This window comes from Setaria viridis, chromosome 9, assembly GCF_005286985.2.
Source record: "Setaria viridis chromosome 9, Setaria_viridis_v4.0, whole genome shotgun sequence".
NCBI classification, from domain to species: domain Eukaryota; kingdom Viridiplantae; phylum Streptophyta; class Magnoliopsida; order Poales; family Poaceae; genus Setaria; species Setaria viridis.
In genome coordinates, this window is record NC_048271.2 from 8,725,657 (window position 1) to 8,741,802 (window position 16,146).

The 16,146-nt window shown below is 45.6% G+C and overlaps 1 protein-coding gene across 3 annotated transcripts; it reads left to right on the forward strand.

Moving 5' to 3' along the window:
- The first annotated feature begins 8,534 nt into the window (after positions 1 to 8,534).
- On the forward strand, positions 8,535 to 14,431 carry LOC117837635 (BEL1-like homeodomain protein 6). 3 transcript variants are annotated; one of them, XM_034717358.2, is made up of 6 exons: positions 8,535 to 8,812; positions 9,992 to 10,093; positions 10,659 to 11,605; positions 12,436 to 12,812; positions 12,901 to 12,961; positions 13,402 to 14,431. In XM_034717358.2, exons 3-6 carry the CDS (start codon positions 10,760 to 10,762, stop codon positions 14,068 to 14,070), a joined length of 1,953 nt encoding a protein of 650 aa, XP_034573249.1. In that variant the 5' UTR covers positions 8,535 to 8,812; positions 9,992 to 10,093; positions 10,659 to 10,759; the 3' UTR covers positions 14,071 to 14,431. The 3 variants fall into 3 exon arrangements, with proteins under 3 accessions (XP_034573249.1, XP_034573251.1, XP_034573250.1); XM_034717360.2 differs by lacking the exon at positions 8,535 to 8,812 and adding an exon at positions 8,841 to 9,051; XM_034717359.2 differs by lacking the exon at positions 8,535 to 8,812 and adding an exon at positions 9,099 to 9,346.
- Positions 14,432 to 16,146: the final 1,715 nt, after the last annotated feature.

Here is a 16,146-nt window from a genome sequence, read left to right on the forward strand (position 1 = left end):
AAATCATGGACTAATTAGGTTTAATAGATTCGTCTCGCAAATTAGCCTCAATCCGTGCAATTAATTTTGTAATTAATCTATATTCAATACTCCTAATTAGTATCTAAATATTCTATGTGACAAGAACTAAACTTTAGTCCTAGAAACCAAACAGAAGCTAAGGCAAGGTTTGCGGCTCCTGCGGCAGTTTGCGGCCATTGCTGCCTTGCTGGGATCGACAAACGACCCAACCATTGACCCTGAGAGTCGCAACCGATAGCATTCTACTGTTCCTCCGGACGGGGTAGTTTTCCACTTATTATCGTCAAATCCTCGCGGATAGTACAGTTCTCCCAAACAGGGTAAATGATCCCCCGCGCGCGAGGGCCCCACACGTCCTGTCATAGTGTCCTTAATTCTCGTGGACGTGGTTTAGATCCCTTCTCTGACAATCTACCGAGGTCCACGGTCCAGCATCCCCGTCTGCTCCGCGCGTTGCATGAGCATGAGAGGAACAAGGTCGCTGCCCAGTGCCCACAGTGGCTAGATCCATCGATCTTGGCATGCAGATGCAGATCAGCCAGCAGAACAACATGCTGCATTGTACAACGACCTACAGTGCTCGCGCATATGAACGCACAACATCATGAGAAAATTCCTTATTTTAATTTACCATCCCGCATGTGCCACTGCTGTCACTTTTCCCGTAACGGCGTTAAACCTGGCTCCTCTCTCCTCCGTTCTCTGCTTCTCCCGCTCTCCTCCTCCTCATGCCGCACAAATCAACCGCCAGCAGCACATGTTCCGTTCAATCCCCAATACAAAAATAGATTGCTCGCCCAGGCAACCCCCACGGATCCAACCTCGCATCTTCATATTCTTGTGGAAGGAGCTCGGATTTAGCAACGAGAAGCCGGCGGCAGCGTCTCGTCCGCGCGCGCGGCGCCCCCCGGTGGCGGTCGGGGACGAGTCGGAGTGCGGGCCATCCCTGCTCGTCCGTATGCGTGGCCTTGACCCTGGCCCTGCCCCTGCCCGCGGATAGGAGCGCTGGCAGGCTGCAGCGCAGGGCAGCCCCGCGGACAGCGGACGGCGGCCGCGTGGGCACCGCCGCGTGCGATGCTCCTTTGACTCACTCGAGCCAGCTCGTCCAAACCACTGCCGGCCGAAACAGAGGCCGCCCGTGGCCCGCCACGAGCGCCGGCTAGCCGTCTGCGCTATGGCCGCACCCAACAATCGCACACGGAGGACCGGCGATGCCGTCCGCCGACGGACCCAGTGGCCGCTCTCTCGGGGCGCTGGCCGTGGCCTCGGTCTGGTCTGCGTTCTATCCTTTTCCTGCGGGAGTGAGTGGATAATTGGATATGACGGCGAGCGAGAGATGGGATGGGAGCTCGAGATTTCCGGGCACGTTGGTTGATGTCTACGGGTGCAGGACCGATCTCTCGTGATAGAAACGATGGCGCGCCCTTGCCCGGCGACGTTCATGGTTGGAGACTGGAATAGTACCAATTTTATGGGACTTTTTTGCCACACTTTTCGTTGCAGCTGTTTGCTGGCTGGTGCTACACCTGCGCGTGCGCCATGATTTTTTCACCTCTGCACTGCACCCGAAGACGCCTCTTCACCTTAGCTTCTTCTCCCTTCATTTTTTTTCTTTTCTCTTTAAAATTTGTTTGGATAATTTAGGGCGGTGTTGATTGACGTCGGAGGGAACGACAAGCGAGAAGCTTCTTGCTGACCGGAGCGTGGGGAATATCCAAGAGTTTCTTTGCTTGATTTTTTTTCTTCCTCTGAAAAAGCAAGAACTGTGTCTGGCGTGCCAGACCTGTGCACGGAGACAGAGAACTGTGTCCACGAGGTTTTTTTTGTTTAATCGGCGTCCGAAGCGCCGGTCCTGCTTGCTGATGCGCGGCTTAAAATAATGCCACGATTTAGCGTGTGTGCCGTTGTTTAGAGGCTCCTCCCTAACCGTGTGTGGGAGGGCAACGTTTTTAATTGTATATTCGCGATGTGGTTGGTGCTGGTGGTTTGGGTGATGGCAGTGTTGGAGACAAGAGGAGGAGGTCGTCTTCCTGATGGCGAGATCCCCTGCTGGTTTTATCCAAGCCCAAGGGAAGGTGTTGATGGCCACTGTCTGCGTCTCGGATTGCACATCACCCAAGTTTACATCAAGGAGAAAGCATCGTGGATAGCCATGCTAATTTAGCCCTTTTTTTTAAGTTCGATCTACTATCTTTGATTTAAAAAGTACACATACGTCACCTTCAAATACATGTAGTCGGAAGTGTAAAACTTTGACGTTAAAATATTTGATTTATCACATCAAAAAGTAGAATTGATAAATTCAACATCTAAATATTCAGTTTGGCTCAGTATAATTCTCATTTTAAGGTAGAACATGCACAAAAAGTAAAAAGTAAAGTAAACGATGCCAATACCGGCAACGGGAACGGAAGGAGTAAGTAATAAAAAAAATGTGATCTAAAGGTGTAAATTCACAGGCAGCTAGAACCAATGCTCTTTGAGATACTTTTTTTTTTGTCTCTGCGCTAATGCTGTTTTGGAGCCTGCCTAACTAAAGTAGTAACTAGTAATGTCTAATCACCAATTAATCAGGTACTACATTCAGAGAACCTAGCTAGCTACTAGCAGGCAGAGGTGCCGTAGCTCCTAGGTTCATGAACTGCTAGGGTGCACACTTCTTTGCGTGCATGGCATGGTGTCAAAAGCAGACAACAAAAGAGCCCACTGCCCTTTTTTTTGTAGCGAGCTGAAAATACAAGAGGCCGTGGCATCCAGCTAATGCAAAATAGAAGCTTCTTCCGAGGAGAATCTTCTGTGACGCCAGCAACCGTGGAAAAAAAAAGGACGTGAAATACGACATGTCGACGTATGCTTAGCGCACACAGTGCCGGTACATGTGAGAGGAAAAATCAAATAGGCAATCGATTTGCCAAGTAAGCAATCAGAAACGTCCCGCACTAAATTCAAAGCACCTGAAAGCAACCCCTGCCGCTGTATCGTTGTCTCATCGAGCAGCCGTCACTGTTGCATCAGCGCAAAAAGGCGGCAGAAGGAGTTCAGATACTAGTGCTAAACTTTAGCAGTGTCGGATATAGCAATCTCGTATTAGATGTTCGGATGCTAATTAGGAGAACTAAACATGAGCTAATTATAAAACTAATTGCAGAACCCCTGGACTAATTCACGAGACGAATCTATTAAGCATAATTAATCCATCATTAGCAAATGATTACTGTAGCACCACATTATCAAATCATGGACTAATTAGGCTTAATAGATTCATCTCGCGAATTAGACTCCATCTATGCAATTCGTTTTGTAATTAGCTTATGTTTAATACTCCTAATTAGTATCAAATATCCGATGTGACAGGTGCTAAACTTTAGCGGGTGGTATCCAAACACCCCGAAGAATCTCGTTACACTTGTACAGAGACCGCTTTTCCTGAGTACAACATGTGTACACCAAATAAGCACACGCCATATATACGGTATTTTATTGCTCGTGATTCATGCATAAACGGAACCCAATGCCTCACAAGTACAACTTGAATGATCATGTCAATAATCTTAGCTCAGCTCATTAATTTAGTTTAGCAATATATCATAAATGCAAAAGCGGAAAAAAACAACTTGCAATGATAGAGTTGGCTCAAGAAACAGGGTAAAAGGTTCTTTTAATTATACAAAACTATTTCTTTTCTCTCAGAAGGTGTCACATTATTTGTCCTTCATTTACTCGTAACATTATGAACTTTAGGGAATATTTAAGTCTTCAGACATTAATTATGAACTTCTTTTTGAAAGTACACTTGATGACTTCCGAAAATTGGTACTATACTATAAAATATAAAAAATATACTGATCCCACTTTTACTACTATTACAAGAAAACATCATAAATACTCACGCGACCCACACAAAGTTATTTACAGTTTCACTAGGTCAAAAATGGATAAGCACATAGTGTCTCTCACCATTTGCATATACACTATTATTGCAGCATGAGGAATCAAGGGAAACTATCTGCTCAGCAAGCAAAGCATTGGAGATTGTCGCTTTGGATATCTTTACTAAGAATGGATGGAGAAGCAATAATAGACTTTGCTTTAATTTATTCCTTTATATGCGTGCATATTTTTTCATCAGCTTTTGAGCTAAGAATGCTGTAAAACTTGGCTATGTGCGGTTGCAGAGTCTGGAAGTATTTTTTTTTCTAAAAAATTCTGCATATATACATATATATGTATTATTACTAGCACCGTTTTAACAACCGTCACTGTCAATCACACACCCTTTTTGTGGTCCTAGTGTCACTTGCTGCATAGACAGCCCAAAAAGTGCACACACGCAAATTAGTGGGCGCATTCTTGCATGATTACAAAACCCCTAAGAAAAAGAAGTTTATGAGAGAGAAAGAAACTAGAAAGCAAAGAAAAGGATGGGATAAGATATAAAGGGGGAGATAGCTGAGGTGTGGTCTTTGAAGCTCTAAGGCAAGAAGCGGTTTTAGGTCCACCAACTGGTTGTTATAAGGGGATGGAGACCATCCATCCATCCATCCATCACCTATCATCTTCATATCCATTTCCCATCCATCCTAACCAAAACGCCCACTCCCAACCTCAACGTGTCTGCTCCAAGCTCTGCTCCACAATTTGATCATCTTGACAGTTTCACCAGGCACGTTGGGTGCTCCAAAATCTGAATGGATTGGAATCTTAACCGAGAAAAATATCATAGAAACACGTGCTAGCCTAGTGTGGAACACGTGGTAAGATGTTTGGGTAGAAAATATCACTATTGAGGTTAGCTAGCTACGGTGGCTCCCTTGTTACTAGGTATACAAAGAGTAAAAGAGTGATGGTGTGACTTTACTTCAGAGTTAACAGTAAAAAGTTGCATGCAGATTTTTTTTTTGCCTGTGGAAATTCTTCTCCGAGTATATTAGAGGAAAAGAAACTTTTTTCTCATGTTAGTGAGGAATCTTTTATGATATTATTACCATGAGAAAAAATGGATCAAAATTACTTTTAGGTTGGGTGGTTGGAGGCATGCATGATGTGTCTCTGTCTCCATATATAATTCACATAAAAAGCAATTACACATTCAAATTTAGATAAAGTCAACATGACATAATATTATGATATGAACTTATTAATTAAAGTCATTAAAGCTTTCACATTTAGAATCTTTTTCATAGACTTGTACACGCATTTTTCCTTTGTCCACACCATTGGCGCACCTCACCACTGATTCTTTGCCGGAAGATCAAATAAATCCATAAATAGGATATATATTGAACCTTTTGCAATAAAAAAGATTATCCATCTAGCATGTGGTCCGTGCCAATTACAATTCTGTCGCTCTTGTTTATGCTCAATAATCATGATATTCCACGGTTAGGATTTCAGTATATTTTTAGCATTCTTAGGCTTTTAAATTAAGTCATGCAAAGACAATAGTCCCGACGATATGGGCACACCCAACGCTTTGCCCCTCCTACTCTTCCCGGCCGGTGCGCAAAGAAGCTTGTTCGCAGTGGACCCAAGCTATTGCACAACACCACAAGCTATGGCACAGCACCATGGACCACACAATCGAGAGCCCAAATTTCCTTCATCGATAGCCGCTACACGTACGAACATAATGCAAATGTTGTCAATGTGTATATTCAACTTGCGACTCGCAAAAAGTTCAAACCTCTTGACCACAAAGCCAAAAGCATCGCTTAGAATTCCAACAGGAAGCAACGTCTTTTCTCTCTACATTTTTTCTTCTTCTTGTGAACTTTCTCATTTCTAACCAGGGAATAAGTTTCAAGCAATTGGCTAGTCATCCACACGAGCAGCCGGTTCATCACCGTTTCTCAAAGCACAACGTTTTTTCCTTGGTGAGCCTAGCATTTGTGGTGTTTGAGGTCCCCCACCAGTGGAGTGTTTTGTCATGGGGAGTTGGATGTCACATGCGATAAATCCTCTGCCCATGTCTTTGTCCTGGAACGATTTGCTGATCCTGCGTATCCTCCGCGCTAGATGCCACCGAATTGCGGGCGCGGGCAGGCGGGCGCTACCGTGCGCGGCCATTCAATGCGCGTGCATTTTCAGACATTCAACACGGGGGAAATTTTAGCAGCCAGCGCAAACCGGCCTTTCTTCGCCATTCGTGCCTACAGTAATTAAATGATTTGATTTGATGCGCGGATGGGCATGTCTAGTCCGTGGGTACATTTTTTTTGAGAGGATTAGTAGGTACGGTTTGTCATACCATATCTGAGCAAGATGGATAGTACCAAAACGGGGAGTAGGATAATTTCATAGAATCAAATGTTTAATTTACCTACTATGTAAGCAAATTACCAATGTGGCAAAATGATTGGAGAGGAGATGAAGAAACGGTTTCTCACAAGGAAATTGAGTCATATTAAGGGTGAAGAAATTACCCAAATTATGGCTATGCGAGCCCCGTCATTTCCTCCATGCGCAGCCTAGAAATTTAAGAATCGGGCTCAATAAAAATCAGGCTGAAATACTATATGATTTTGAGCTAAATATATAGGGCTGAGAACCATAATTATTTGAGCAACAAATGAAACTAGCACATGACTTTGTCAATTTCAAGGTCTGTTGTAGGCCTTGTTCCATGATTGAATCATGAAACAGATTCGTTCTTGGAGGGGAATGAGTAGATCCGGTTGTGTCACTCGATTCGGGAGGGTTTTGTTTTAGAGGTCAAGATATGAAAATTGATTCCGGGTCGTTAAAAGGCCGGAATAACCAAAACGAGCTGTAATAGAATCAAGCTCGGCTCTATTCCAATCCGAACCGAATGGTTATTTTATGTTAGGCTGGATTTTAAACCGGATCAAATCAATTCGTGCGGAATAAATCTCATTTCAAGCGGTTCCGAGAGAACCGAACGAGGCCGTAGTCTCTGAGAGATGCTCACCAAATCATTCCGTGCAGAATAAATCTCATTTCAAGCGGTTCCGAGAGAACCGAACGAGATTGTAGTCTATCAGAGATGCTCATCGTTATGATTTGTAGAGCTACAGGAAAATACCACTAGCTTATGCTGAGAAACTACTCGACGTTGTTTTCTCGCGAAAAGATCATGCCAATTTTAGAGCTATGACAAAAAAAAATGAATCTTTCCCCGACCACAAAAAATCCCCAACATACCCCGCACCCGAGAAATGGTCCGGCTCGAGCTCGACCACATTGCAGTATCGCCCGGCCGCACACAACCCGTTCCAAACCTCCGAACCACAAGCCGAGGCGGTGATGCGCATGCCGTCCCTGAGATCCTTTCTCTCCGCGTCGCCGGCTCGCCGCCCTCCTGATCACCCTCTTGGCGGATGCCGGGCCGTCCCGTCGCCCGTGTCCGCCCCGGCCGCCATCTGATGCGCAAGTGGCGAGGCGGCGACCGGCGAGGTTCTAATTCCATCCCGCCTTGGTCCAGCTCTTGACTCCGATGAGAGCGCAGCGGCATGGACGCGTGGTCCAGTCGGGAAGGAGGCTCCAATTATTCAAGGTGGGCAGGGCTTTCGTGCAGTGGGGGCAGAAATGTCACGGTTGGATGCCGCTGGCCCACCGCGGCATTCCGGTTACAGCACGGCCGGCTGGATGCTATCTTGTCACGACCGATAAATGAGCGGCATTTTGGCAGAGTATTGAACTGATAATCACCGCCGCCGGTCCAAGTACAATACAGATATTTTTTGAAACAGAGGTACAATACAAATATGCAATTTTTATATTTACATGATGATAGTTTGGTACGTATAAGGAATGGGTAGGTCTAAACGCATAGTATTATAGGTAGAGTTGGACTTATCCGCTCGATCAATGGGTGTGACGTTTGGTTGTCCATCCTAACTCCAAATTCGAATCGTGTTCTAAAAAACTTGTAATTCAAATTCAGATGCTAATTCTCTTCTTAATATTAAATTTTAGACACTTCCAAGGTAAATGCAATCTTTTTTTCCCCTCATGCATATTGAATTGTTGGAGAGTTTGTATAATTTTGAGTTCTATCCGATGGTACTCTGCAGAACATTAACTTACAATACCTGCTGAGCTGAAGGGTGATGTACCCAAGAGGAGAGCTAAACAAAAAGCTGAGTTGGTACACCACAAGCTTTTAATTTTATGCGTACTCACCTATGACCAATAGAATAGCCGCATAATTGGTGCCGCGACGATGCGTATGGCGAATAAGAACGGCCCATGTCAGTACGCGTTATCGTGAAGAAAGAAGCAACCGGAAGTTGTGGTGGACACACCGCCAAGTCCCTCCCACCAGCCCAAGCGGAGCTGCCAAGTTGAGCCGAGTTGAGTAGGTTTAATTCCCCCCCAATAATCCTCCACAACAATAATCAACCAACACCAGCAGCAATAATAAAGAAGATGGAGGGGAGAAACAGCTTTCTCTGGCAGGCCCTCGAATTATTTTTATATTGGGCGTTGTTGTTTGTTGCATTTAGTGGGTGGTGCTGGATTTTTTTTTATTCCGGGGGCAGGAAGGAGGAGGAAGAAAAGCGGCAGAGGGGAGAGAGAGGGTGGTAGCTAGGGAGAGAGAGAGGGGGGAGAAGCTTCTCTCTCCTCTATTTTCCTTTTGGTATTGTTATCTTGGGATCTGATTTTGTCCCCATACTGGGAGGGAGGGGGTTGGGTTTCTTTCTCCTCTCTTCTTCTCTCCTCTGCTCACCTCACCTCACCGCCCCTCCTCCCAAGGCCGAGCGTCGGCTCGGGTCCGGTGACAGCAATCGCTGCCGTCTTGCCCTGCCCCCCACGAGGAGCACACCATCAGGTCTGCCTCCATTTTCCTATTGCTTAATCAATCGCCTCCGCATCATTAGCTCCTGCCTGTTGGTTGCAGCAGCAGCAACAGAAATTCTTTTGGTGCATATTCTCTGGATAACACGATTCGGTTTGCTCGCTCTGGTTCTTGCTCTTCTTCTCTGCTTCTGGAATTGTGTCTCGTCCGATTTCGGTGGGTGCAACCAATCCTTTTGGTTTCCATGGGTGCTGTTATGACCCCAATGATTGGTTGGTCTCCTGCTATGTTCACTTAACCCCTCTCACATTCACTCCTCTCACGTAGTCCCTAATAGTGGCAAAAAATTAGATATCCCCTCAATTATATGGTGTTTGTGCTGGAGCATAGGGTTTTCTTGGTTCATGAGGGCTCTGGGATAGCTGTCTCTCTGAATTGTGGTTTCTTGGTGTCCCCTGGGTTCTTGAGGTGGCTGGGGGATCTGTAGCTGTGAGAGCTTCATCGGGAAATTCCATCGGGTCAGGGTTCCTGCGGTTGTGTTGAGTTCGCTTTGTTGTGGAAGTGCAGGTATGGGGCTCAGGCTGCTGAATTCATGGTTCTCCTTTTACCTCCTGGCCTCAAGTTCTTGATTTTTTTGGTGTTGGTGCTTGGTGTTGGGCTCAGAATTCTTGCTTAATTTCTTGAATTCAGCGCTTCTTGCAGCTGGATTGTCGCCGTTTGATATCGCACAGTTCTGAGTTTCTAGTTGCTTCGTCAGATACCGGGAGGGGGGAGGCTTTTTGCTGGGATGATAGAATTGAGCTTGATTGGAGTGGAGCCCTTTTGGATTTGTTGCTGATTCTTGAATCTTTTCTTTTATCTCCGCTTGGATGCCCGCATGAAAGTCATGCTCTTAAAGCACCGTTACCTTTTTTTTTTCTTCAATCATTCCCCCCATCTTTTTTCAGGAGGCGGTTCTTGTGTTGGATTACTCCCTTGATTACTCTCTTGTATTATTTTTATGCGATGGAATTCTTAGCTCCTTTTATAGGAGTTGAAGTGCTCTCTTATTTTTATCGTGTGACAACTAAGTTTTGCTTAGGACATTTCTCCCGGTTCCACCTCTTTCATATCATAAAAAATAGTGAAAATTACAGCTGCAAACGAGCAGTGAAGCATCCCGGTCTCTTCTAGGAAATTTCGAATCTCATGCTATTTCATCTCTTCTTCCAGAGTGATTCTGAAGCAGTATTCATTCTACCGGGTGCTGAGCTGGTGAAGGAGCTCTGATAAGCCTAGTACACAGACCAGTCATCAGCCAAGTGATTGAAAAAGGTATGATATCTTACAAACATTTTCTGCTTGAAGGACTTTCCTCAAAATCAAAACTTGTTCGTGGTTTTGCAATTTGCATGTGTTGTAGAATAGAATTTCTGGTTGGACGCCTTGAATAGCTGTATTATTTTGGTGAAGCAGAAGGAATTCACAACCACATTCTCATCCTCTTTGGTAAGGTAGTGGCAAAAGACAACAACTTAGCTAATGTCATGGATGAAGGACCACTTGTACCTATAGGTCACAAACCAGCGTCTTACCTTGTCAGTTGTATTTTCCTATTTGATGAGCATCATGTCTGTTTGTCCTCCAGAAATGTTAGAGAAAAGAACAAGATAGTGGTAACTGCTGCCAAAACTGAGGTTTGGCCTTGGGCCTCACACTCGTGACTGGTCTTTGTGCGCGTCTTTTATGATTTAGCTTCTTTCACCCTACCTTTTAATGGAAGCTTTTTATTGTACGGCGAATGGAAGTTCTGTTTCGTCATCTGCTATATCACTGTATATGCATAGTATAATTTCTTAAACTGAATTATCTTCAATTGTTTCCATTCCCCCAATTGCAGGAAAGTCAGCAGAAATATTGGTTGAGGGCTCTGTAGTTGCTTCTCCACACTTGCCTATGCCTTTGCAGTAATCTTGATAAGTGAGTAGTCAAAGCTGGAATATGGCTACTTACTACCCGAGCCCTGGCAGTGAAAGAGATTCACAAACCCTGTACTCAACAGAGTCAGGCAATGCATCATATCCCATGCCACCAACCCTAGGAAACTTGCTTTATCCGAACAATGCATCTTCTGGACCATATACAGAATTTAGCGGCATTATTCAGCCTCAGCAGAATTTCATGGACCTTCCTGGCCATCCTTCAGCAATGTCACATGATTCATCATCCAACGAAGCTACTAACATGGGCACTTCACTCACAGAGCAGCGTTCTTTTGGTCCTTTGAAAGATATGAGAAATGAGATGTTAATGCATTTGATGGATGGAGCACACAGCAGTGGTAGTGATCTCATCCACAATGATGCCCATAACACTGCACAAGTCGAGTTTGGCATGTTAAACAACCACAACTCAACAAGTGTTCCATCAGCACCGGGCCAAGGGCTATCTCTGAGCCTCAACACGCACATCTTGGCACCTTCCTATCCATACTGGTCTGCAAAGCCAGACTTACTGTCACCAAATTCTTACCAGGGTGATGACAACAGAATGAAGAATATGCAATCTGAGGCCTCACGGGCAATCCGGAATTCTAAGTATCTGAAGGCAGCACAAGAATTGCTTGATGAGATTGTCAGTGTTTGGAAGAGTGTTAAGCAGAAAGCAGATAAAGGCCCTGCTGAATCAGGAAAAGCAGATGGCAAAGAGACTGATGGGGGGACTAAAAGCGAGGGAGTGTCTTCCAATCCACAAGAGTCTGGTGCCAATGCCGCTGCTGAGCTTTCAACTGCGGAGAAGCAAGAGCTCCAGAATAAGATGGCAAAACTTATGGCAATGTTGGATGAGGTGTGTGAGTCTACTGCACTTGTACCTTACCATTTCAGTAACACAACGATGTTTTTGCTAGACTGAAAGCTGTAGAGTGTAGAGGTAATATGCATGAAGACAGACTTGTTCGCAAAGATTAGTTTCACTTATAATCCTTAAATATTCAGATATTCCAATATGAAGGTTGATAAACCAATACTTTATTATCTAGGGACGGCTGCAGATTACTTTTCTTATATATTGAAAGTCGACTCCATTTTCCACCTTTTGTTCTTAGAAAAATACCTGAGGAATCCCACCCATCCGTTCTGTTTGAGTTGCGGCCTAAATATCAAGTCAAATAGTTGGTTCCTGATCCAAAGGCCATTTGCAATGGTTCAGCTCCTAACTAGAGCTTCTCGAGTTGTGTTCTTGGAAGAGCTGGGACAGCGTGGTCAAAGGTTATTAGTTTAGGTGGGTCTAGCCTTCTTAATAATGCCTAGCTGCCCACAGTCGTAGCTATTTAACAAGGCTTGAACCTATAGATAGCCAGTTTTTTTTAGCTAAAAGGTCCTCCAGACAAGCACTGAACATTTTTCGGAGTAGGAACAGCTATATTGATAAAACTGTTATTCAGGGTAGGATCACCACCAATGCAGAAGGGAGTCAACCCCCCCCCACCCCCCCACCCCACCCCCACCCACCCAATCGAATTGTCAGATGGTTGTATGAGCTTAAATATATTTCTCCCTTAGCAGGATAAATTGGTCTTAATATGGGATCAATCAGAGCAATGAGTAAGGTGTATTTTGTTTGTTTAACTATGCGGTATATCTGAATTTTTAAGATCACATTGATATTACTTTCAGGTGGACCGAAAGTACAAACACTATTATCATCAGATGCAACTTGTAATGTCATCATTCGATATGGTTGCTGGTTCTGGAGCTGCCAAGCCTTATACTGCAGTTGCCCTCCAGACAATCTCCCGTCATTTCCGATGTCTAAAGGATGCTATCAATGATCAAATTGCTGTTATCCGCAAGAAACTTGGGGAGGACGACAGTACATCTGGTAAAGAGGGCAAATTAACTCGCCTTCGTTACATTGATCAGCAAATAAGGCAACAGCGAGCCTTCCAACAGTATGGTATGCTACAGCAAAATGCTTGGAGGCCACAGAGGGGACTACCTGAAAATTCAGTCTCAATTCTCCGCGCTTGGCTTTTTGAACACTTCCTTCACCCGTAAGTTTCTTTTAACTTACAGATTACAGATATGTTTACTCACCCCCTTTTTTATTTTGTTCTCATGACACTCTTGACACCCTTTCAGGTATCCAAAAGATTCTGAAAAGCTAATGTTATCGAGACAAACTGGGTTAACAAGAAGTCAGGTATTTTTGTCTGCTTAAGATTTATTTTCTCTTGCTAGCAAGTAGCTAGACTAGCTAGCGCATCAATTTTAAAAATGCTTGGCATACCATATCATTCAAATCTATAGACATGCTGTGGAAGAACTAATTTAGGTTGTTGCATAGCTGTACATGACTGTGCTGCAAACATATTCTACATGCTGCTGGGCTGCTTATCCGCATGAGTAATATATACCTTACCGGACTTTAGTCCAGATCCTACGAATAGGATACCTTAAATTTTATTCCAACAACAAACAACTTTTAAATAGACTCTGCAATTGCTCTTTTCTGGGAGAAAACACATTAGCACTGTTGAATATTTGCATTTGAATGAGCACAGCCGATCTGACGGCTTCCTTTCCTTTGAACAATGGAAAGGATCATTTACTGAGACTCATCTATATTCTTTTTTTTTCTAGATTTCAAATTGGTTCATTAATGCCCGTGTCCGGCTCTGGAAACCAATGATTGAAGATATGTACAAAGAAGAGGTTGGTGATGTGGAGTTGGACTCAAATTCGTCCTCCGACAATGGGGCACGAAGCAAGGACAAAGCGCCATCTTCTGAAGAAAAGGAGGACCTGAAGACTTCAACAAGCCAGGCTTGCCAAAGCAGTCAGCTTGACGAATCCAAAGCCAACGTCGGTGGGATGATGAGCCTCGGCGGAGCCCCAGCCGGCAGCTTCCACAACGAGGTGAACCCAGAGGACAGCTTCATGAGCCTGATGCTGAAGGCCCAGAGACCAGGTGAAACTGCCGGCAGCAGCCTCCTCCACCACGCCGTTGCTCATCAGTCGGATGAGAGCACGCAATTCATGGCGTATCACCTGGCAGAGCTCGGGAGATACAGCAACAACAACGTGTCCCTGACGTTGGGTCTGCAGCACGCCGAGAACAGCCTCTCTTCAGTGCCAAACACCCAGACCCAGCCGGGCTTCCCCGGCGTCAGAGACGAAGACATCTACAACGCCACAGCTCCTCTCAACGTTACCTCCACGTCTTCAGACTATGAATCCACGAACCAAATGGATCAACAACAACGGCAGCGGTTCGAGCCATCGCCTCTGATGCATGATTTTGTGGCCTGAATTTCAGCTCACACACATTCTATAAAAGCGCGAGGAAAAAGATTGGCATTTGTAGTGCCAGGATGAATAACATGCCTGGATTGAATTTTCAGGCGTGGAATTGTAGCTGTAGTTGCAATTGGGGTACAGAAGGGGAGGGGAGGTATATAGCGTAAATGTAATGTAAATGTAGGTGGTGGGGTGATAGCGGTAAAGAAATCCTGTAAAGATGGAATACGTTTATACATGTAAAATGCTATGATTTAAGGGCCATGCTGTAAAGAAGATTTACCTGTAATGGGTACTCGTGATCCAGGTATATATATACCGTGCAGGCTGTTAAAAGGAAATGGGTTAATAAACTGAATGGATTGCAGGAGAATCTTCAGCCTTTCTTGCTAGTGCACGCGTCAGGCTTTATGTTAGACCCTGTTTATTTCCACCCTCCTAAAATTTTAGCTTCTAAAAAGTGACTAAAATATGACTAAAGAGCCAAACACTTCTTGTGACTAAAAAGTTTTAGGAGGCTCAAAATTTTTAGTCCCCTCACCCCCTCCTAAAACTTCTTAAAACCAGTACTGAACTCCCACTACCCCTTCTTTATTACCTCTGCCTCCACACCCTCCTCCCGACCGCACCCTCCCTGACCCCGCCACCGCTCCCTCCCTCCTCCACGCCGGCGCCCGTGGCCTCTCACCGGCGGCCGTGCCATCCCCCGCCGGACCGCCACCCCCGCTCCCTTGTGCCACCGCACAGGCCGGCCGTGGCGCTCCCGCTCCTCCTCGGCGCCGGCTGCTCCCCCAATCCAGCCGCCGCTCAATCCGCCATCGACACCGACTTCCGTGACCAAGAATCGCCGGCCGGGCACTCCCCCGCCGGATCCCCGCCGCCGCCGCCGGATCCGGGAGAGGGAGGATCGGGAGGGGGACGGCGGTGCCGGGGAAGAAGAGGAGGGGAGGGGCGCGGCGGTCGGGATTGGAGGGGAGGGGGCGGCGGCTGGGGGAAGGAGAGAGGGGAGGGGCATCGACGGGAGGAGGGGAGGGGGCGGCGTAGGTGGGAGGAGCGCCGGCCGCTGCCGCCGAGGCCAGCAAGAGGGCTCAGGGCCGGGAGGGGAGGGGCGGGCAGAGAAGGAGCAAGGCATTGGGGGGAGGGTAGTATGGTCATTTTACTACAACATTTATTGCTTTTAGTCAGTTTTAGGAGGTGGAACCAAACATGCTTTAGACCATGGACTAAAAACTAACTAAAACTTTTTAGGAGCTAAAATTTTAGGAGGTGGGAAACAAACATGGCTAGCTGTGGTTGTGGTGCTAGTGTGAGTACCAGCTGCTGTGTTTCCTTTTTACTTATGCAATTGGAGGTTGGAGGCACACCGAGCTGATCGTTTTAATATGTGATTTGCTTTCTGTTCTCAAACTTAAAAAGAAAGTTTTCATGGGAATTTTGACATGGTACCTGTACCTCGTGTCGGTGGAGATAAGGTAAGGATGCTGCCCTAGAGAATGGCTTGTATTTATACGAGTAATTGCGGGCCCGTTGCTGTCATGTGGGTCCGGTTGTGATGCTCCAGTGGGTCCAAGGATTGATTATCTCTCATCTTGGGCAAACAGGACTGATGATTTGTCGTCAGGTCGTACATTTTTCGACTGAAATTCTTTCTGTTCTTTTTCCTCGCGAGGGAAATTCACACATATATTTAAAAACCCAACCAAATGGATGTATTTTCAACAGTAATTTCCTTGGCACGTTCAACTGCTGTTACTCTAAAGAAGTGTGGGTGAAGGTGAAACGCTGGATAAATTTTCCCATCTTATTACCCGACCAGGAGGAGGTTTCTTTTGAAGATTGGTGGACTAGGAACTTGCAACAAGTCACTGGGCGCTCCAGGAGATCTTTGTCTGCCATCATCATGTTCACGGTGTGGCAAATTTGGAAGGAGAGAAACCGGAGGGTTTTCGAGCACAAAACTTTACTACCTGGGCAAGTCTTGGGGCTGATTAAGGAAGAGGTGGCGCAGCATCAAGCCGCCTGTGGCACCCCTGAGTTAGAGATCAACTAGTTTTAATTATGTTATGTTCCTCAAGTTTGAGTTCATCG

Excerpts from the sequence above, each read along its gene's own strand:
- LOC117837635 (XM_034717358.2), top strand. The coding sequence starts at position 10,760 with ATGGCTACTTACTACCCGAGCCCTGGCAGTGAAAGAGATTCACAAACC. Across the intron at positions 11,606-12,435 it reads TTATGGCAATGTTGGATGAG|GTGGACCGAAAGTACAAACA; the intron begins GTGTGTGAGTCT and ends TATTACTTTCAG. Across the intron at positions 12,962-13,401 it reads CTGGGTTAACAAGAAGTCAG|ATTTCAAATTGGTTCATTAA; the intron begins GTATTTTTGTCT and ends TTTTTTTTCTAG.